Source organism: Cervus elaphus, chromosome 12, assembly GCF_910594005.1.
Source record: "Cervus elaphus chromosome 12, mCerEla1.1, whole genome shotgun sequence".
Classification (NCBI taxonomy): Eukaryota; Metazoa; Chordata; class Mammalia; order Artiodactyla; family Cervidae; genus Cervus; species Cervus elaphus.
In genome coordinates, this window is record NC_057826.1 from 16,072,246 (window position 1) to 16,094,556 (window position 22,311).

The 22,311-nt window shown below is 51.1% G+C and overlaps 1 protein-coding gene across 3 annotated transcripts in view; it reads right to left on the reverse strand.

Moving 5' to 3' along the window:
* Positions 1-22,047, reverse strand: part of JDP2 (Jun dimerization protein 2) — a 42,676-nt gene extending 20,629 nt beyond the window's left edge. The window contains exons 1-2 of one of the 3 annotated variants that reach the window (XM_043920846.1): positions 21,878-22,047; positions 10,634-10,857 (exon numbers count right to left, since the gene is read on the reverse strand). In XM_043920846.1, coding sequence (XP_043776781.1) covers positions 10,634-10,834 — 201 coding nt within the window. In that variant the 5' untranslated portion in view covers positions 10,835-10,857; positions 21,878-22,047. Of the gene's footprint in view, positions 1-10,633; positions 10,858-20,323; positions 20,348-20,706; positions 20,841-21,877 lie in introns of those variants that run through there. The other 2 variants (XM_043920845.1, XM_043920847.1) reach the window with 2 other exon arrangements.
* Positions 22,048-22,311: the final 264 nt, after the last annotated feature.

The following is a 22,311-nucleotide window of genomic DNA, read 5'->3' on the forward strand; positions in this document are numbered from 1 at the left end:
ACATGCTATACGATTAACATACATTATCCCTTTTAATCTTCCCTGTTTCCAAGTGAGGTAGATATTATGCTTGCCCATTTTTACAATAGCTTTGAGATAAAATTCACACATACCATACAGTTCAGCCCACTTAAAGTGCACAGTTCAATTGCTTTGAGCAGATTAACAAAGTTGTGCAGCCATCACAATTAACTTTACAGCATTCTCATCACCCCCAAAAGAAACTCCACACCTTTGAGCCATCACCCCCACTTCTCCCATCTCCCCCGACCTTAGGCGCCAGGGAACCAGTTCTCCTTATCTCTATAGATTTGCCTCTTCTAGACATCTCATAACAATGAACTCACGCAACATGTGGTCTTTTGTGACAGGCTTCTTTCACATAATGTTTGCAAGGTCCATCCATATCGTGGTATGTACTTTATCCCTGTTTATGGCCAAATAATATTCCATGATATGGATATGGCACATTTTATTTACCCATTCATCAGCTAATGGACATTTGGGTCGTTTCCACTTTTGAGATATTGTAAACACTGCTGTGTAAGTTTCTGTGTTAATTTCTCTCGATCACATATACCTAGGAGTGGGATTGCTGGGTCATAGAGAGAAGAAAAGGGCAACTCACTCCAGTATTCTAGCCTGGAGAATTCCATGGACAGAGGAGAGTGGCAGGCTACCGACCACTGGGTTGCAAAGAGTCGGACACGACTGAGGGACTAACACGCTTTCACTTCATGGTAACACGATGTTTAGCCTTTTGAGGAACTGCCAGATTGTTTTCCAAAACCTCTGTACCATTTTACATTCCCATCAGCAGTGTATGAGGATTACAACTTCTCCACATCCTTACTAATACTTGTCCTTATCTGTCCTTTTTATTACAGTTATCCCAGTGGGTGTGAAGTGGTACCTCATTATGGTTTTGATTTGCATTTCTGTGATGGCTAATGATGTTGAGCATCTTTCCATGTGCTTATTAACTATTCACGTATCTTCTTTGGAGAAATGTGTATTGAGATACTTTGTCCATTTTTTAATTAGGCTATTTGTCTTTTAAATAGAATTTTAATCACTCTTTATATATTCTAGATACAAATCCTTTATCAGGTCTATAATTCACAAAAGTTCTCACTCTGTGGATCATCTTTTCACTTTTTGTCCTTTGAAGCACAACAGTTTTTAATTTTGATGATGTCCAAATTATTTTTCATTGCTTGTGCTTTTGGTGTCATGTCTAATCCAAGGTCACATAGATTTGTGGCTTTTTCTTCCAAGAGTTTTGTGTTTTAGCTCTTACAATAGGTCTTTGATCCAATTTGAGCTAATTTTTGTATCTGTTGTAAGACAGGGAGGAAGCTGAAGCTCAAATGTCTAGTAACCTCTCTAGAGCCAGACTGTTCCAATCAGCAGTCCTGCTTAGCTACATGGCTTCCAAAGAGCCAAGGTTCTGTCCTGGGGTTGGTTCGGGGAAGAGTCAGGGAGAAGGGGCACGGAGGCACGCCATGGGGGCGCTTGTCACCCAGGACAGGCATGTGCACCATGCTTAGTGAAGGGGACGCTGCAGTCAAATGGCAGAGCACCGCCAGTGAGCCCCACAGAGGCCCGCGTGTGCACAGGTTCTCAGCCCATCAGCTTCCCTCCCAGTATCTCTGCAGCCAGCCTGAATCTGCCCCAGTGTCCTTCTAGGTCTCCGAGCTCCAGCTCTACTGAAGTTGTCTTGTATTTTGGGGGCACGGTAGAGGGAAAAGAGATCCGGTTGGCTCAGATTTGGCTCCCCTGGTCGCTCAGGTGGTAAAGAATCTGCCCACAATGCAGAAGAACCAGACTCAATCCCTGGGTCAGGAAGAACCCCTGGAGAAGGGAATGGCAACCCACTTTAGTATTCGTGCTTAGAGAATTCCATGGACAGAGGAGCCTGGCGGGCTACAGTCCATGGGATCACAAAGAGTCAGACACGACTGAGCAACTAACACTTTCACTTTTACACTTTCAGAATTGTTCAACCAGAGGAGGACCCGTTAGGGGACTCAGTTTCCCAACTCTGAGTCCATATTGCCAGCGGGTCTGGGGACACCAACGTAGGATGACCAGCATTGACAGGGCTGCTAAAAATACTGAGGATTCTTGGGAAACTAGCAATGCCCTTAACACCACAGGAAATGAGATAAAAGGTCACTCAGGGCAACTTAGTGGAAACCTGAGGGTTGAAGGGCCTTTTCATTCACAGTGTGTGATGGTAACTAAAACTCTGGCTATATCTAAACAACATAAACAACCAGAAACAGGAAGGTCAGCTTGCCTCTCTGAAACCCTGGTCATGGATACAACACATTGGAAAGACCCCTGCTGTCAGAAACTCTAGTGTGATTCAGTGCAAGTGGACTCAGAGCCTAGTAAAGGTGATGTAAGGGTGTGATGACTATAGTCAGGCTGTCTTTACACACAGTACCTCACTTTATGTTCACCATGAAATTTCAAGAGTTTTAGTTTCCTCCTTTTGCAGACAAGGGAACTACACTTAAAAAGATTAGCTGACTTGTCCAAAGTTGTCCAGGGAGTAGGCGATGGAGCCAATTTTGAAGCCAAAGGCTTGAACCCAAGCCCAAAGCTCTTTCTAGGCCCAAGAAGCAGCCCGTTTGCTTAGGAAGCCAGGTTGCTGCCCCACTCCCCTGACACCTAGACACTTCCAAACACTCAGGCCACTCACCACCTCCAAGGGTAAAATACCACAAGCAAACGAAAGCCCAAGAATCAATTTTTGAATCAATGATAAAAACTAACTTGCTTGATTGACTCATTTGAAAAGTCATTGCAGTCATGTCTTACATTTGTTGTGTATCTTCTTAAGTGCCAGGCATTATGTGAAGCACTTCTTTACCTGCATTAGTTCACTTAATTATACAGCAACACTAGAAGGTAGGAGCTATTATTATCCCCATTTCAAGGCAGAGATCTAAGAAGGCAGCATGGGACTCCTTGAACTTTTCAGAAGTGTCTGATTTCTGCTAAGAACATTCAGATCCAGCCATGTCCCCATCACCACCTCTCCAAGGGGCCTGGTGCTAGGATAACATTCTTTTGACATTAAAAAAGAAGTCTGGAATCAAAACTGCAATGAGATATCACCTCACACCAATCAGAATGGCTATCATCAAAAAATGCACAAACAACAAATGCTGGAGAGGGTGTGAAGAGAAGGGAACACTACTACACTGCTAGTCAGAATGAAATTGGTACAGCCACTATAGAGAACTGGAGAAGGAAATGGCAACCCACTCCAGTATTTTTGCCTGGAAGATCCCATGGACGGAGGAGCCTGGGGGGCTACAGTCCATGGGGTCACTAAGAGTCAGACACAACTGAGTGATTTTCACATACATATATTTGTCTGTAAGCCATTTGAGTTCGTTTTGTGGCTCAGCTGGTAAAGAATCTGTCTGCAATGCAAGAGACCTGGGTTTGATCCCTGGGTTGGGAAGATCCTCTGGAGAAGGGAAAGGCTACCCACTCCAGTATTCTGGCCTGGAGAATTCCATAGACTGTATAGTCCAGGGGTTGCAAAGAGTCGGACACAACTGAGTGACTTTCACTTTCACTATGGAGAACAGTATGGAGGTGCCTTAAAAAACTAAAAACAGAGCTACCACATGACCCTGCAATCCCACTCCCGGGCATATATCCAGAGAAAAACATGATCCAAAAGGATACATGCACCCCAATGTTCATTGCAGCACTGTTTACAATAGCCAAGATATGGAAGCAACCTAAATGTCCATCGACAGATGAATGAATAAAGATGTGGTACATATATACAATGGAATATTACCCAGCCATTGAAAAGAATGAAATAATACCATTTGCAGCAACGTGGATGGACTTTGTGTCATACTGAGTGAAGTAAGTCAGACAGAGAAGGAGAAACATCATATGCCATCCCTTATATGTGGAATCTAAAAAGAAATGATACAAATGTACTTACAAAACAGAAAGAGACTCACAGACTTAGAAAATGAACTTATGGTTGCTGGGGGAAAGGGATAGTTAGGGAGTTTGGGAAGCTATATACAAAATGGATAACCAACCAGCACATGGAACTCTGCTCAAAGGTATGTGCCAGCCTGGAGGGGAAGGGGATTTGCAGGAGAATGGATATATATATACATGGCTGACTCCCTTCACTGTTCATCTGAAACTACCACAACATTATTAATTGGCTATACCCCAATAGCAAATTAAAAGTTTAAAGTTTGAAAAAAAAAAGTTTGGGACCTTGCGAATGCTCAGGTTATGGTATGAAATAAGAGTAAATATCACAGGGGCCAAAGTTAAACACATGCGTGGCTATCTTTAGCTATCACTCATTCGCCCTCAGATTCAATGATTAAAGGTGGGGGGAGGTGGAAGCTAACAGCTTTGGAAAATGTACTAACAAAGAGTGACGGAACTAAAGTGGAAACTTAGGATTTCAAAGATGAGTTGGGAGATTCTATTCCAAGGAGGGACAGATTGGATCTCTCTGCCAAGCAAGTATGAGACAGAAAAAGCATCTGAGTCAGAGGGAAGAAGGCCAACGCTATTCCAAAGAGCCACAAATTAAAAACCAATTATGCAAGGCTTGCGAAAAAATGTCAGTGGGCTGCCTTTATGTTTTAAATCACTAAAAACACAAGCACGCTTAGGCCAACATTTACCCAGCACATCAGCTGGTCTGGGGCAATTTTTTGCTCAGGCTAAACATGGATGAACTTTTTGGTGAGCAAACTCTTAAGAGTGAGCACACCTTCTAAGACCACATGATAGTTCATTGATTCAAAGTCCCACATCTTCCAAAGGGGAAAACCTTCTAAATGTTCTCGAGGGTCCCCTAGAGAAGTTGGGAAGCGACCAATGTGAAATCCACAAACAGGTAAGTATCCTCTCCTGCTTTCAAGATGGTGAGGATAAGGATCTAGTCACCACATGGACTCTGTGCTGGAAAGGCAGACCATGATGGAATGAAGACACTGATTCCTAGGGAATCAGAAGAGTACAAGAAGTACAAACAGAAAGTCAGGTTCCCAAATGTAGCCAAGTACTCCATGGGCCCTCTAAATACACAGATTCCCTAGACCCTCAGAGATTCTGAGTGCCTGGGCCTAAGGTTAGGTCTGGGAATCTGGATTCATAAGAAGTTTTCGAAGTGGTTTTGATGATCAACCAAGTTTGGGAATGGCTGGTTTGATTTTCATTGTGTCCTCTTGCCTGTAGCCTGAAGTCCCTTATGCTCACAAACAGCAAAAAAAAAAAAAAAGGACAAATGCCTAGAGGTTAGAACTGGGAGATATAGAAACTAAGGGATGGAAAGTTTAAGTGAGTTGCCGAGTCAACACAACTAATTAATGTTCAAACCACCAAGCATGTCTTAACATACAATCTATAGATGAGGTGGGGTTCCCTTGTGGCTCAGACGGTAAAGAATCTGCCTGCAATGAGGCAGGAGACCCAAGTGCAATCCCTAGGTCAGGAAGATCCCCTGGAGAAGGGAATGGCTACCCACTCCAGCATTCTTGCCTGGAGAATTCCATGGACAGAGGAGCCTGGCAGGCTACAGTCCATGGGGTCACAACTAGTTGGACATGACTGAGCGACTAACACTTTCATAGGCCAGGCACTGTCCACTGTCTGGTGGAAATAAAAAGGAAGGAATGAAAGATGTAGTCCCCATCCTTGGAACCTAAACACAGGACCTAGCTCAAAAGCAGGCTGGTGACCTGGTGTGAAATGGGCTGGGTAGAAGGCAATAGGGGGCGGTGGGGACTGCGGAGAACTGAGGCCCATGTGCCAACGCACTGAGCGTCTGCTACGCAGTTCCAGCTTCCTGGTGCATATAAGGGTGTGGGCCTGGAAGGGCCACATATTCTGGGTTTTTCAAAGAAGCCAAAAAGTCCACATTTCCTGGCTTTTAAATATAGCAACTCTTTCAATTAAAAAAAAAAAAAAAGAAAGAAAGAAACCCACACGGTGAAGGCCAAACAAGATTCATCTGTAGGCTGACTCCTGCCCGTGGAATGACAGTTTGCAATCTCTTTTTTAAAAGGTCATCCAGGCTAACCTCCCATGAACTTGAGTCCCTACGAGAGCACCCCAGAGTGGCATAGAGGGTAAAGGGTTCTATCCAGCAGGTTGTTAAAGTAGTGCTTGGTGGGGGGGCAGGGGTGCAAGGACAGGGCTTCTAGTCTCCCTCCCCCACTACCGGAAATGCATTCCAGGCCCAGAGGCGGGGCGTGGCCACCACAACCAGAGCAGCCCACTCAGAGATGACCCAGCTGGGACAGGCCGAGACCTCCAGGACAATAGAGTGCTTGGTGGAGGCGTACAGCTTTAAGAGGCTACAGAACAAAAAAATGGAAGAAGGATGGAAAGCTCTGGAGAAAGCCAGGGAGCAAAGCTGCCTTGAAAAGGAGTACTGGAAAGGAAAGAAGAACAAAGAGGCAAGGAAGAAGCACCAGCTCTAAAAATGCCATAAGTCACAATATAACATGCCCACATGCCCTAGCCAACACGCAGTCTGGCCAATGGCCATCCATTTGGTCTACTGAATTTGTCTTCATGACACTGACCACTACCTGGCCTTTGATATTGTGTGTGAATTTGCTTCTTCTCGGATGTCCCCACTCCAAATACATAGTCCAAGAGAAGGTGGATTTTGTCTACTTGGCTTATGGTTCAGTATCCAGTGTCTGGCACAGTGCTTGGCACGCGGTGGGTGCTTAGCAAGGATCCGCTGGACAAACGGACTGCAGGAAAGCAGCTGGCACCAAAATAGTTTCACATGATGCATCAACCATATAATAATAACAACCTCAGCACAAAGCACTTTATCATTACAAAACCTGTCCTTTAACTTAATTCCTCCGATTTTCTCTTACGCAACTGCTCTGTGTATTTGGACATGGCCCAAGAGGCTGCTGGCCTCCACAAGGCGGACAGCCCAAGAGCCGGCTGGGATGGAGCTGCCTGCACGGCGGCTTGGCCCGTCCACTCTCTGGGGGCCTGGGAGATGAGACGGCTGCAGAACCGCCAGGCTCAGCGCTAATCAGGCCACGTCATCAAAATGATGGAACATTCTGGGACCAGGTTCATCCCGCCTCCCCAGCCTGCTAGAGCACTGATTAGAAGCCTGGAAGGCAGGCAGTGAGCACAAAGGGCAGCAGAGCATGAGGTTAAAGCTTTGGCTGAAAAGCCAGACTGCCTGGGCCTGTTTCCCAGCTGCACAACCTTGGATGTCCCCAAGACTTGTTGACGGCATCCGTACTGTGGGCGTAACAATAACAACAGTAATAATAATGACTTCAAGAGGGTTCTCAGGAGTGTTCGGTGAGACGCTTCGCAGAGCGTGCCCAGCATTGTGCCAGGGGCACCCTCCAGTTACAGCAGCAGCGACTTCCCCATGCGGCTCCCAGCTCTGCCATCCTCCAGCTCTGCAACCCCAAGTGATTTGACTTCTTCCTCTCTGGATCTCAACTACCTCTTCTTTTATTTTTTTATTTTTAAATTTAAAAAAAAAAATTTCTTTTGGCCACACCCCTTGAGCTGAGGGATCTTAGTCCCCCAATTAGGGATTGAACCCTGGCCCCCCGCAGCAGAAGCATGGAGTCCTAACCACCGGACTGCCAGGGAAGTTCCAACTTCCTCTTCTTCAAACTAGAGGAGAATCAGGTCACCAGGACCAGGTAAGGAACAAAAGAGACCATATGCGTTACGCCCTTAGCAAAAGGCCTGCTACATAATAAATGCTTCATAGATGTGAATTCATATCTTACGGTTATTCAAGAAACTTTTACGAGTCCAAAGTGCCACTGTGAAAATTCACCAAAGGCAGTGTGCCATATGCAAATGACTCTTCAGGACTTAAGGTTCCCCAGCGGCAAAGTTCTGTCTCAGCTCCCTTTATTTTTCAGTTGCTCTCAGAAGGGACCCCCCTCCCACCTTGGGTCTGACCTAGGGCATCACAGGTCAGTTCCCAGTGCAGGGCTGACCTTACTCCACGCCAGCGCCTCTGTGCGCCTCCATCTGGCCTTGTCGCCCCCGCAACACTGCAGTCTGACAGCGGGGGAGAGGACATGCAAATACACCCTAAAAAAAGGCTTGTTATTTTCACAGCCTGGATGGTGCATATAGTGGGTGCCTGTGAGGACAGCACATCACCGTCAGGTACAGGGCATATGCCACCAAGTGGGGGAGGCTGTGAAATGTAAAAATATGCAATCCAAATAAAGGCATTTTCCAAAAAAGAAAGCAAGAAAGAAAGCTCCTCTGGCGCCTTTTGTGGAGGGAAGAAGTGGTAACTCAGCCCCTGCCCGCCACCCTCCCCACCCCAGGCAGATCCCAGAGACCAAGGCACCTGGCTCTTCATCAGTCCCAACAGCCTCAGTGCCCCCTGCTCAGCTACTGGTTTTAAATACTGTGGAATGACCCAGAAATGGATGCTTTCAAGTTCTGGGCCTGGGGAAGTGAAATAGCAAAAAAAACAAAGACAAGATTCTCCACGAAGAACACAGAGCACCAACTAAGTCAGGAAGTGTGATCCACAGCACACGGACAAAGTCAATTTAAAAGAATATCATTACCATCCACTCTTATCTTGTCATCAACAGTCTCCAGGGAGCCACTACAGGGCACCTAACCCAGGTGTCTCCGGTACGAATGCCTACAGTAGGGGCCACGTAGCCCAGGGTAAATGAGAGCTGCAGGCAGCAGTGAAAGTCAAGCCGACAAGGGGAAGCGAAATCATCGAGAGTTAACAGGGAGGCTCGGGGCCCGTGGGAGACAAGAGAGGAAAGAAGTGAAGAGGGTCCCTTCAGGGAGCTGTGGCCACGCCAGCACAGGGCCCAGTGTGGCCAGATTGCCCCATTTTGTAATCAAAGATTAAAATCCAAGTTTTCAAGTGAAAGGTTGGTTCCAGCTTCTTTTAAAACACGGTGCAGGCCAAACCAAACACACCTGAGAGCCATGGCCAGCCCCGCCAATGGCCAGCATGCCGCCCCCGCTGGCTGAGCTCCCAGCAGATCTTCTGTGTAGTTTTATGGTGCTTTGGGGGGAGACAGAGGGCACAGCAGAAGCACCATGAAATGCCCAACTCTCCCCGCCGGTACCCGGACACCTTTCTCCACTTAGAGTCCCCCTCTCTGGGAGGTCCAGCCCTGTGAGCTCCACCCTACAGGATGAGCCCCCATCCCTCCCCGAGAGTGGCCCAGTATCTGACACTCAGCTCCCCCACCCCACCCCGACTCCCCCGCTATCTCACACCTCTTCAGCTTCCCAGGTGGCGCTAGTGGAAAAGAACCCACCTGTCAAGGCAGGAGACATAAGAGATGTGGATTTGACCCCCCACAGGGGTCGGGAAGATCCCCTGGAGAAGGAAATGGCAACCCACTCCGATATTCTTGCCTGGAGAGTCCCATGGACAGAGGAGCCTGCTGGGCTACAGTCCATGGGGTCGCCAAAGAGTCAGACACAATGGAAGCATCTTGAGCACGTTTAGCACGGCTCCCACCACCAGCTCCTTCTCCCATCCAGGTGGGCAGCTACTCAGTCTGGCTTCTGAAAACATGGCCCTGATGGGGACCTCACGGGGGCAGGCCTCTGGACAAATCTCCAGCCCTGGAGCAGTGACGGGGCGTGCCCAGCACCGATGATGACCCACCCTGGGGACTTCTGCTTCTCACTAGTCCCCAGGGAAACGCTGCTGTTCCACAAGGAAGGCTCATGAGCGCTGCAGCTGCAAGGGACCTGAGGAAGGCAAGCTGCATGGTGGGTCCTCTGCACATACCAGCTAAAGTGGGTGACACTGGGCGACTGAGGCCAGGCCCAGCTCTGACTGCGCTTTGGCAAGGGAGCCCACGCCCTCCTCCAAGTTCCTGCTTTCAGCTCCAGCCTGGAGCCAAGAGCAACAAAGACAATGTGACCAATGATAACAATTTTTTAAAACTAACCCAACACTGGCTTTGCCTTATATTCTTTTCAAAGCATGTGTACATTTCCATTGTCTCCGCTGACCACCCCCCACCAACACTCCAGAGTGATGGTCAAATGTCATTATTCAATACTTCCATGATTAATCACTCTTCTCATGCCCCTTGAAGAACCAGAGACAGGTTTAGCATCCTGACCTAGCCCAGTGCTTCTCAAACATTAATGTGGCCGTGAATACCCTGGTGTGTGTGTGCGGGGGAGTGGGGGGGGGCAGTTTTTTTAAAATACAGGTTCTGATTCAGAAGATCTGGGGTGGGGCCTGAGATTCTGCATTTCTAACAACCCCAGGGTGACATGGATGCTACTGGTCCTCAGACCCCACAGTAAACAGCAAAGCTTAGGTCACATGGCGAATTTAGGGCTAGACCTGGGAAGCTAGTTTAGTTGGTAAAGAATCCGCCTGCAATGCAGGAGATGCCGGTTCAGTTCCTGAGTTGGGAAGATCCCCTGGAGAAGGGAAAGGCTACCCACTCCAGTATCCTGGCCTGGAGAATTCCATGGACTGTAGTCCATGGGGGTCGCAAAGAGACACGACTGAGCAACTTTCACTTTGGGATGCTAACCCAGGCATCCTACACTCCCCAAGATCCTGCCTGGGGAAACAAGGCTTGCTCACCTCACTCTTCACGGGCTGGGGCCTCTTGCCCAGTTTCACCTCCAGGAAGTGCAAAGGGGCGATCATGGCCCCGATGTTGCGGATGTCGGCGTATTTCAGCTCCTCTGCAGTCAGAGCTGAGCTGGGGAGTCCGGTCAGGGGGCCAAGCCCTGGCAGAGAGCCCGCAGTCACGGAAGGGTCTGGGATCTGCCCAGGCATCATAGCAGGAGGAGTGGCAGTCCAGCCTGGAGTGGACAGAAGAGCAGGACAGGCACGGTCAGCCAGGTGAGAGCTTCCATGGGGGGCTTAAGTCCCAAGTCTTGCCGGGACCCCACCCTTTCTTTCACCAGTGTCCCCCTAAGCCCCTTTTCCACCCCAAGTTGCTCTTTCTGCCCTTACATCCATCCATTCTGTTATCGAGAGAAACTTGCTCAATCAACTCACACCAAGGTTATTGGCACCTAGGCAATACTTGACCCAATCACAGGCCACATGGATTCAGCATTTGCTCTGTGCTAAGCACTACAGTCATCCTTCCACCAGCCCCAAAAGACTAGGTCAGAGCCCAGGACATGGAGGAAGAAGGAAAGCTTAGAAAGAGAACTCACTACAGACTGAACACTTTAAAGCTGGTAGAGCTGGATTTAGACTGCAGCTCGCTGCCTCCGAAGGGAATGGATCAGAATGGAGGCACATCAAGCACCTTTGCACATGTTTAAGAGGGAGCTATTTTGAGGCTGGCATGGTGCCTCCCCTCCAATCACACATCCCATTCTGCCTACTTGTTAAGACACCCTGAATACAAGATGAAGCAAATTGAAGTTAACAGTGTGTGTGTGTGTGAGTGCGTGCACCTGGCATCTATGAGGAAGCGACTGAGGCAAAGGAGATGGAATTAATTAGCATGTGCTTTCCCCGTGGAGCCCAGGACAAGAAAAGTCCTCCACGGGCTCTTCACTCTCAAAACAAACACATATTCTAGCTCCTCCAGACTCAGAAGGTGTGCAAAGGAAGACAGATTCAGGCATGAAAGAAAGACATAAATTAGACAGGTCAGCACCCAGGGAATTCTTATTTCTTTCTTCCTTTCACTGGGGGAAGCTCATGGATAAGAAACGATCACTTCAAGGCACAGATGGCAGCGAAGAAACCTTGTCTGCCAGTAACGCCAGACTTTTCGGTCACTTCTGGGGCTCCTACCCATCCATTCAACCATCCATCCATCCATCCATCCAATTGTCAACTACCTACTATGAGCTGAGAGGCACCAAGAATAGCATGGAGATCAGTTGTACACATTCTTGGCTTCTAGGCAGCCTTGTAAGTGGTATTTGAGCACAAAACTGCTTCTGGATTCTAGTCCTGTAAAGAAAATCATTTCTCCTCACCGCCCCCCTTCCTGCCTCTCTGCACAGGGCTATCAAATCAACATTTCATCTGTCTTGGAAATCCCGGGGGGAGAAGCTCTGGCCCATCTCTCTATCTTCCCTCTCTTCCCACAGAGAGGGGTGTATTTAGCAAGACAGGGAAGACGGGACGTCCTTCAGACCTCACGCCTCTGCTGGGCAGTTACTCCTGTGGCCACGCTGTCTGGGTCTCTCTGCCTCCCGTGAGAGTGGCCCGGGAGGGTGACCCACATCAGCCACCTTCATTCAGGCTCTCACGTCTAGATTCAAGGAGAGCAGCGTATTAGTGAGGCCACTCGGGTCATGAGCCCAAGTCACCTTCTCCATCTCCACGTCACTTCTAAAGGTGAAATTTGGTTCCCTATCCAACCCTGTGTTTCTTTCTCAATTGGTTCTGCACTTTGAGGGGAAAAACATGTTGGTGATTTGCACCCTGAGACCACCAAGACTTCCACTGGACATCAACTTTCTTGAAAGAAAGGCACTTGTGAGCAGACAGTGGGCCTGCCATTTCATCCTCAGCACCAGCCGCATCTGCCATGAAGCCTTCTGCACACAGCGCCCCACCTCGCACCCCAGTTTACACTTGGGCCCCAGGCTCTTTCCTCTGTGCTCTCCTGCTCTGCCTCCCACACCTGGCCTCTCAGCACCCCCGCTTCCCCACCCCACATCCTTTCTCCCCTTCCTCAGCACCCAGTGTCCCCTGGGCCATTCTCAGAAAAGGATCTCAGGCTCATCCACATAAAGTTATAGTCCTAGAGCTAGAGGAGGCCCTGTGCTCATCTAAACCACATCCTCATTTTGTACAGAAGGAAACAAGCTCAGAGGGTAAATGACTTGCCCAAGGTCACATGGCTATAGAGCGACAGAGCTGGACTCCTGGTCCCTGGATTTTAGAATCAGAGCTTTCTCACTCCACCCTTTTTGTTCCCCCTCCGGTGGTCCAAGAAATGTTAGTGCAGAAGGAATGACCTTCTAAGGGTGGATTTTCAGACATCAGCCCACAGTGGAGGATCATTCTCTTGCACAGAGGACCCTCCACTCTGCCTTCCATGGAGATCCAGGTTCGAGAAGTTCCCCGAAGAACTACATGGCAGGCTAGGCAGAAGCCCAGACATAGAAGAAACAGACCCCGGGACCTCTTATATGTGATTGGTCAATGTGCTGTGACCCTCCCTAGTCCTGGGCTGGACTGGAACCCAGGTTCGGTGATAAAGTCACTCCCTCCACCCTCTGGGGCTTCCCTGGTGGCTCAGATAGTAGAGAATCTACCTGCAATGTGCGAGACCCAGGTTCCGTCCCTGGGCCAGGAAGATCCCCTGGAGAAGGGAATGGCAGCCCACTTCAGAAATCTCGTCTGGAGAATCCCATGGACAGAGGACCCTGGCAACCTACAGTCCACAGGGTCGCAGAGAGTCAGACAAGACTGAGCAACTAACACTTTCACTTTCCACCCTCTGGAGCCAGGCCTGCAACGCAGAGGGGGCAGCAGGCTGCCAGGCCAGAAGGCTGCTCCAGGGCACAGTGGGTGAGTCACATGTCTTCTGGGGACTCCTCCAGGGAGAATAAGAAAGGGTCAGTATAAGGACTCACTCCTGTCTGGATAAACCATACCTAGGATCTTCCCGACCCAGGGATCGAACCCATGTCTCTGACGTCTCCTGCACTGGCGGACCGGTTCTTTACCATTAGCTCCGCCTGGGAAGCCCAATTTCAGGCTACCTGAGCCAAACCGACAAAGGAAACTCATTTCTTCTTCTCAGAAAAGAAAAAAAACAGCAAAACCCTACAACACCCCACCCACACCCCCCGCGCCCTTTCTAGACCTGAACTGATGCTACGAAGAGTCAGCAATCCCAGGAAGGATGTTTAACTGAGCAGGTCAAAGTGGACAGGAGATGGGAAACTTGACAATGTTCTATACCTGGTGCTTCAGCTGAACACCAACCCCTAACAGGGGAGGGAGGCACCACGCCTCGGTATGGAGCAAAGCAAAATAGACTGCAAGGTCCTCCCCTTGGCCCGAAGCCCCAGAACCTCCCTGGAGTGTAAGGACCCACGCACGTGGCAAAATGTGCCATGTGGCCACTTAGCCAGTGGAGGGTGAGCAACAGACATGCCTGTTGTTGCCCCATGGGACCCCATGCCTGCATCATTTATGGCACAGAAAGGGTATTCCACAAATACTTGTTGAATGAACAAACGAATGAAGGATACGTTCATGGGGGAGCCAAATTCAGTGAGTTGGGTGAGGATTTGTCTCTGGAGGTTTAGACGCTCGTCATCCACCTCCAGACCATGCGCTCCCACAGTAGCCCCCAAGAAAAACCCGCCAGAGGCTTCTGGATGTTTCCTCGCCTAAGCCATCTCAGGAGATGGAAGCCAGACGCCTCTGTGTTCCGGGAACGATAGGCTCGGCTTGCAGCTTCTGTTTATTTTCATACAGATGGTATAAATGAGACACTAACAAATGATCCCAAAGTATAATGAATTCCCTGCTACCGTGAGAACCCCCCCTGCCAGAGGGAGCACCTCCTGGGAGCAGCAGCCACATGAATTCTTGCCATTCCTGCTTCCTTGTAAACCCACCCCAAGGACAAGCCTCACTCAGGGGGATCAGGCACCAGGCTTTCCTTTGCAGAAGTGAAAAAAAAAAAAATCTCCCTCTCCTGTCCTTCCCCTCAAGGGCGCCCCTAAATGCTCAGATATAAACCACAAAGTCCTTAACACATGCCATTCCAAGGAGACAACCACAACAGCTGACTTCCACCAGCGAGAAGCCATCCTACATGGCTCCAGGGGCGGGGTGGGGGGGGCAGAGAGGGAGGAGCTGGAGCAGCTGCCTCTCATAATTGGATCCCCATTAACTGGAAAGAGCTGGCTGACAAGCCCTGGCTGAAAGGCAACTTGGGTGATTTGAAAACTAAAACAATTTGCAATGATTTAGGGATCGACTAGAAGGTGTGTGTGTGGGAGGCGGAGTGGGGTGGCAGGGAACCCACAACAGTCAGGAGGAACTGACCCACTTCAAGGAAGACAGACGGAAGATGACAAGAGGTGAAATCATCTCCCAGACTGGTTGTTCCATAAACAATTTAGTGGGAAAAGGAGAACTACACAGCAGGAGATTTAAGGGAAGAACTCAGAGTGTTGCCCTTTGGGCCCAGGGGTCCATATGTAAGATAAAGATCCTCCATGCCTCCCATGACATGGAGGACATCCTCCATGTCTCATTAGTAACTGGGCTGCATAAAGAGCAGACCCTATATGCTGACAGAAGAGCCATATTGGCAAATAGCGCCTGTGCCTCAAAAGAGAGGCCTAGAATCCACACAGACTTTGGCAATTTGGGACACTGACCAGGAACGACCTGGAAACTAGCCAGTGAAGAAAAACTGGGTACTGCATAGATCCAAGATGAGACAGACAAGTAAGGCATAAATGAGACAGAAAACATTCTGGAGGTCACAATGGATCCTAAGCTGTTGTTGAGCCTAAGATTTGGGATGGTCTGATGCAGCTCCCTAAAAGCCAGCTTGAAAGAAACAGGGGCCAGGTGGATCCAAGGGGGAAAGAACTTAAAGAAAAGATCTGATATGTCTCTATCCTGACTTCCTCAGGGACTTGTAGGCACATGGTTTGGGGGCGCTGCCTTATACAAGTAGAAAAAAAACCACAAAACACTTCAAGTTCCAAAAAGGGGCCCTAATGGGAGACATTAAGACGAAGAGTCATTCTAGCCAAAAGAAGGAAGTGTAGAGATGTTTTTCCCTCTTATTTTCTTCTCTTGTTTACTGTATGTAAACCTGTAAGATATTATTATATTTTTTAATGGGAGAATCTATAAATAAACAACAGTCTTGCTTTAATGGGTCCCAACTTCTGAAAGGCTATTCTTATTAGAAAGTTCCCAATAATTGGCATCTCCATCTAAAGTGGCAAAGACAGATTTTTTTTTTTTTTCAAAAAGACAGGTTAAGAGAAAGTTAGAATCTGCCTCATGAACTTTCTGCCCATAAAAATGAAAGTTTAAGGATGGCTCTAAAATCCCTGGGGGTTAGCTCCCTTCCAAGCAAATAGCTGGCCTGGGCGGGCATCAGGAGCCATAAATAGTGGTGCAAATAAGTGCTGCTGGCCCAAGGCTGCAAGGCTTGGTGCAGAAAGTGGAGGTGAGTGAGAGCAGGTCAACGAGCAATGGAGTTCATAGGATCAGACCCCAGGAGCGCTAGTGGGGTTGGAAGTCGAGAGCAAGCAGCTGGCAACTGAAATCAACAAGAGCGACTTGGAGGTCTTGGGAGCTGGAGCCTCGGAAGATTCCCAGGAGGAAGCTGTGGAAGGCAGAAGTCCATGGCAGGGGGTAGGGGTCAGAGAGTGCAGAAAGGTGCCAGGCCAGACATCATAGCACTAACGATCATGAATCTTGGAGAATTAAACACCAAATCTGTTCCTGGAGCTAAGGAGTTATCTGGGATGACCTCTCTCCTGGAATCTGAAATGATGCAGGCCAACCAGCTTCCAAAAGACAAGGAGATCCAGGAGGCAAGGAGGAAAAGGTAGAGAATGCTCCGAGATGGAGCGCAAGGGCAAGCAGCAGAAGACCACCTCCAACGGCAGGCTCAGCTCTGCAGGCAGGAGAGTGAGGCAGGTTAAAAGTGGAAACTCCAGAGACAGATCATCTGAGTATGAATCCTAGCTCTGCCCCTACTAGCTGTGTGACCTTGGGCAAGTTCCCCAACCTCTCTGTGCCTCCCTTTCCTCTGCTGCACAGTGGGACTAATCACCTTACTTTCCCTGTAAGGCTGAGAAGAAGATTTAATTAGTTAACACTTGGAAAGCACCTTGATCAGCACCTGTGAGCGTGACGTCAGTGTGGCTTCGAGCGCCTTCCTTCCTGGAGCGACACTAGTGCTGAGTGAGCCCTCGAGGTTCCTCCCAGTTCCCATCGAACACCAATCTCCCTATCCTATGGCCAAGAAGAGGATTCACGCCACCATCATCCAGAGGATTCTCTGCTCTTCTACTTCCCAACTCAAAACCTCAAGAGGGCAGGACCACCCTGCATCCAGGCAGTTATTACAGAAGAGAAACAACAGGTGGCAGATCGGGGTTGGGTACAAAGGTGCGGAAATGAGACCCAGCACCTGCCCTCTGCCTCGGTTTCTCCTAAGTGCTTCTCCATCTCACAGGCCAGGACACAGCTACATAGATCACTGGCAACAGGGCGCTCCCATGGCTGGGTTTCCACGCCCACCTCCAGAAGCAGAGGGCCAGCATCTGCTGTGTCCTTCAACTCACTATACCCCTGCATTGCTTAGAAGGGGTCACTCCTCAGATCTTCATAAGAAAAAATGAGGGGTGGCATGTGTCAGAAGAAGCTCCTGACATAGTGTGAGCCCAACCCAGCCATGAAAGAAACTAGAATATCTCCCCAAGAAAGGTTCTTCCCTGGAGACCAGGGAAATGCTTTGGACAAGCCCTGCCTATAAGCACAGTTTTCTCTCCTGCCTAATGTAGGTGCTCAATAAATACACAGTAAGTCATTTCTGCCTGGATCCTTATTCTGAGCAGCAAGAAGCAGCTGAGAAGGAACTGTCTCTGGGCCTCCTAGCCTCTCTTCCCTCCTCACCCTGTCTTGTTCCTCGATGCCAGGAGTTCATACTATGATACACAGCACAGACACACACCCAGCCTGTGACTGATCCTTTGGCCCTTTTATTAAAAAAAATATGCCATCAGCCAGTTAAAGCTTTAGAAATGGAGCTCCACAAATGGAATCCCATGAGTAGAAGCAAGAAAACAGACTAAAAAAAAAGAGAGGGGAAAAAAAAAACCCAGAACGGTGGGCTCTGGCCGGGCCTCCCACAGCCAGCAAAGAGAGTAAAGAAACACAGGCCGAAAATTCCAACCCTGGGTCGCTAAGGCATTTGTCTCTGCTGAGTTTCGAGAGACCAAACCACACACACGCACAAGAGTGAGCACACACACACACACAAACACACACACACGTATGTGTACGCACACACACACAGGCATACAGAGCTTGGCAGCCTGCAAGTTCCAGAGCTGGTAACACAAACCACGGAACCTACTGCCAAGACAAGCAACAGAATGAGCCAGGCCCAGTTTCATTGGCCACCATACGCTGCATATGGCCCGGGACGCAGCCAAAACAGTGTTCTCACCCTCCTCAAAGGCATAGGAGACCCTCTGTTTTCAAACACACCTCCACAGAGCCTTAATTAAAGGAAAATGGAAAAATAATGTGCCCACTGCTCTCCCCCTGCCTATATAGGTATGCACACACACATACCCATACACACTCTAGTTTTCTCTTCCTCCCATTTCGGTTTCCAACATAATTCATTCACATGGAAAAAAAGCAAACTGCATCCTGCAGCAGAAAAGCAGAAAAGAATGTAGCTTGCCCTCAGCCCTGGCTCTGACTGCTCAAGTTGAGCTGGGCCTGAATGAATACAGAGCAGGCCAACCTAGAGTCTGCACTGGCCCCTTCTTTCCAGAGCGGAGCTGGAAACAGAGACACTTGTGTGAGAGACAGCCCCGTTGCAACATGAGCAACCCCATGACAAACAAGGCCTGGAGAGCCTAGCCTGTCTCAGGGTTCTGCCAAGGGTCTGGCAGGTTGGAAAAGAGGCCTACACATCCTGCAAACAGGTGGGAGAGGCAACGACAGATGCTGGTGGCTGCAAAAGCTAGGCAGCAAGTGAATGCAGAGATTCTTGTCCAAGTTCTTCCTTGGGGGACACTGTCACCAGTTATCAACACATCTCCTTGGAGGTGGCTGCAACCAACCCAGGAAAAAAGTCAGAAGCCTCTACATCCATGCCTTCCAAGTGAAAGTGAAAGTGTTAGTTGCTCAGTCGTGTCCGACTCTTTGCAAACCCATGGACTGTAGCCCGCCAGGCTCCTCTGTCCATGGAATTCTCCAGGCAAGAATATTGGAGTGGGTAGCCATTCCCTTCTCCAGGGGGTCTTCCCGACCCAGGGATCAAACCTGGGTCTCCTGCATTGCAGGCAGGTTCTTTACCATCTCAACCAATCCATGCCTTCTAGCTGCCCTTCAAATCTCACAGCACCCAGCTCTTCAAGAAGATTCTGGGGCTACCTACAGCTCTGAACCAAAGCCAGAGTAGAAGGGGAACAGAAGAGTCTTTGAGAAATCCGTTCTTGATGTTTTAAATAAGGAGAAATCTTAATCAGCCTGAGGCACGAGAACAGATTGTGCTTCTCTTCCCTGGTCGTCAGGTTTATATAAAATCAGAGTCATGCTCACACCTAATACCTGGCTAAACTCTCCCCTAGAAACCTGTGAAGGAAGATAAGGCGTCCATCCAAACTGCAGCCAGATTGGCAGGGAAGATGAAAGCAATGGGAGGTGTTTTTAAAAACCCTGGGGGAAGGCAGATGACATGTGAACACAGTTTTCTGCAAGGCCTTAAAGGACAAGTGGGCACCCAAGCATGGTTCCAAGCTCCAGTTTCTCATGTTCCCCAAACCAAGACCCTGAGGACAGTCCACCGAGATTTAAACCTGGGAACACACACTGGTCTGCAAACTCTTTTTTGAGAAGCAGACCTGAACCCAGCTGCTCTGAGCACGTGTGCTCAGGCCACAGCCCAGTGCCCTAGATGCCAGGGGGGGCGGGGGGCAGCACAGTGTGCAAGGGTCAGGCAACCTTGCCCCCCCCAGCTGACTCAAGGGATCAGTCGAGTTCTTCCACCAGCCTCTCCATCTCCAGCCGCAGGGACAGCCCATCCTCCCTGCCGAAGAGCAGAGGGCCTCCCTGTCCCACCCCCGACCCCACCACTGACCTAGGCAAAACTTGGGACTGCAACCCCGGGATCAGGGGTCCAGGCCGTATAAGTCCTAACCGTTCAGGCTCTTTTGAGGGGCGAGGCAGGAGAGAGCCGTCTAAACTGGGCTGGGCCGGAGAGGAGGGGCTGGTTACCTAGCGCAGCCGGCTTGACTCCTTATGTAACCTGGCTTGGCAGCTGGGGGAGCCCAAAGGGGACCCGGCCGCCCCTAGACCCTCCCCCACGTCCCCCTCCGAGAGGGGGAATCCCCGAGCAATGGCCCTGAGAGAAACCCTCTTCATTGTATGGAGAGCCCAGCCCTTGTCGGCGCCCTCCTCCAGGTCCTCAGGGAGCCGCGCTTCCTCCCTGCGAAGGGGAGGGGCGGGCACGACTTGCCCAGCAGGTCCCTGTCACCCCTCCACCACCGGCACCCTTGCACCTCCCGGGCCTTCAACCCTCCATCTCCACCCCGGGGCAGTCTTCTCCCCACTCACCCGCCTTCCCCGCCGCGCGAGAGCACCTCCCTGCAAAATGCACGGGGGAGGAGCGCGCGGAAGGGAGGCAGAGAGACCGCCTCGGCAGTCCCGGGAGCGGACGGAGCCTCCCGTCCCAGGGCGGGAACCAAAGAAAAAGCCACCGGCTCGCGGGCGCTTAGCGGGAGCGGGAGCGGGTCCGGGCTGCAGAGCGCCCCCTCGCCGGGGCCGCGCGGGCTCCCAAGGCTGCCGGAGCCTCCCCGCGGGGCTCGGGTTCCGGGGGCTCCGGCGCGCTCCGCCCGCACTGGCGGTGAGGGGTGTGCGGCCGTCCCAGGTGCCCGCAGCCGGCGCGCCCCACCCCGCCAGCCCAGCGCCCCCCGGCGCGCGCTCGCCCTCGCACCCACCGTGCAGAAGCCGCGGGCGGAGGCGGCGCCCCCGGGGCCAGGGCCCGGCTGCAGGCGCCGTGCCCGCTCAGCGCCGCTGCCGCCCGGCCGCCGAGCTCCGCCCGGTGCCGAGGCCCGTCCCGGCCCGGGAGCCGCCGCGGCGCCAGCCCAGCCGCCGCCGCCGCCGCCGCTGCAGCGCCCCCCCTCCGTCGCGGCCGCCGAGCGTCCCTCCCGCAGGCTGTGGCGGGCGGCGGGACGGGTTGCATCAGCCCCGGCTATATAGCGGCCCCTGGGCGGCGGGGAGGGGTCGGGAATGCGGAACCGGCCGGGCTGCCAGCTCCAGACGTCAGAGAGGGACGGAGAGGAAGGGAAGGAGGGGACAGGGGAGGACCGGGGGCGGGGGGGGGGGGCGGTGTGCATCGGGCGCTTCACACCCACTGACCTTCACCTCCCCCGCCGCCTCTCGCGCCCTCCTCCCGCGGATCCTCACTCTCCTCCCCACCCTCCGGGGGCCGCCCCGGCCCCGCAGCGCCTGCCCCGGCTCCATCGCGGTCCCCCCCCACCCCGGCCCCCCAGGCTCTCCAAGCCCGCGCGGTGCAGGAGCGCGCGCGAGGAAGCAGGACGCGGCCGGGCGATTATGTAAGAGCATCCCCCGCGCACCGCCGCCCGGCTTCCACCGCGAGACACGAGCTCCGGCCGGGAGAACCGAGAAGGCGGCGGCGGGACAAGTCCAGAGCTCTTTGGAGAGCAGATGTAGCCAGTGGTGAACCATCTTCCTCAATTCTTAGCTCATTTTTTTTTTTTCCCAAACCGAGAGAGAGAGACAGAGAATTTCAACACATTTTCATCCTTGGACACTTCAGCACTGAGTGAGGAAATAATCTCGCAAGCCTGTTTGACTTTTCTATAGAAGGATGGGCAGAGGACCAAGGCGTTTGCTGGGTGCTTCTCCCCCGACCCACTGGCCCACTTGGCCACTTCAGCTGTCCTTAAGCCCCAGGGTGGTTCATTTCGAGAGACCTGCCTTCCTTGGGCAGCAACCTGAGCCCCTTTCCCTTTCCCAGTGGCTCACACAGTTTGCCCCCTAGTCTTCTCTTCCACCCAGGGACACTCCTGTGAGCAGCCCAGCCCTCAGCCCACCCCAAATGGCCTTCTTCCCCATGACAACTTCCATTGCCAACTGGACTCCTACCTTCATCCTCCTGGAGCGGCAGATGGTTAAGGGTGACTCCAGAGGAAATGTGTCCTCCCCGCTGCCTTCAGCGTGTAAACACACAGAGATGGGGAGCCCTCCAGCACGCATGTGGCGCCTGAGACCTTGGCATCGTGGTTTCTGTCCCCTTCCTCCAGACCCCTGGGTGCTCACTCAACCCTCCGCCTTTCTGCCTCAGCCAGAGAGGAGTGACAGTGTTTATATTCGGCGACCTTCAGCCTCCTTCTCAGGGTGATGTCAGATCATCACCCGCAGAAGAAAGGAAGTGAAAGAAAAAGTTCATGCCTTCTTGGAGTGCAGATGCTCAGAGCGAAAGAAACAACAAGCCTTAAGACAGATGGGAGCAAGCGAGCAGAGCCCAGCGAGCAGGTCTCTTCAACAGGAGGACAGTGAGGTCCTATTCTCCTTATGAC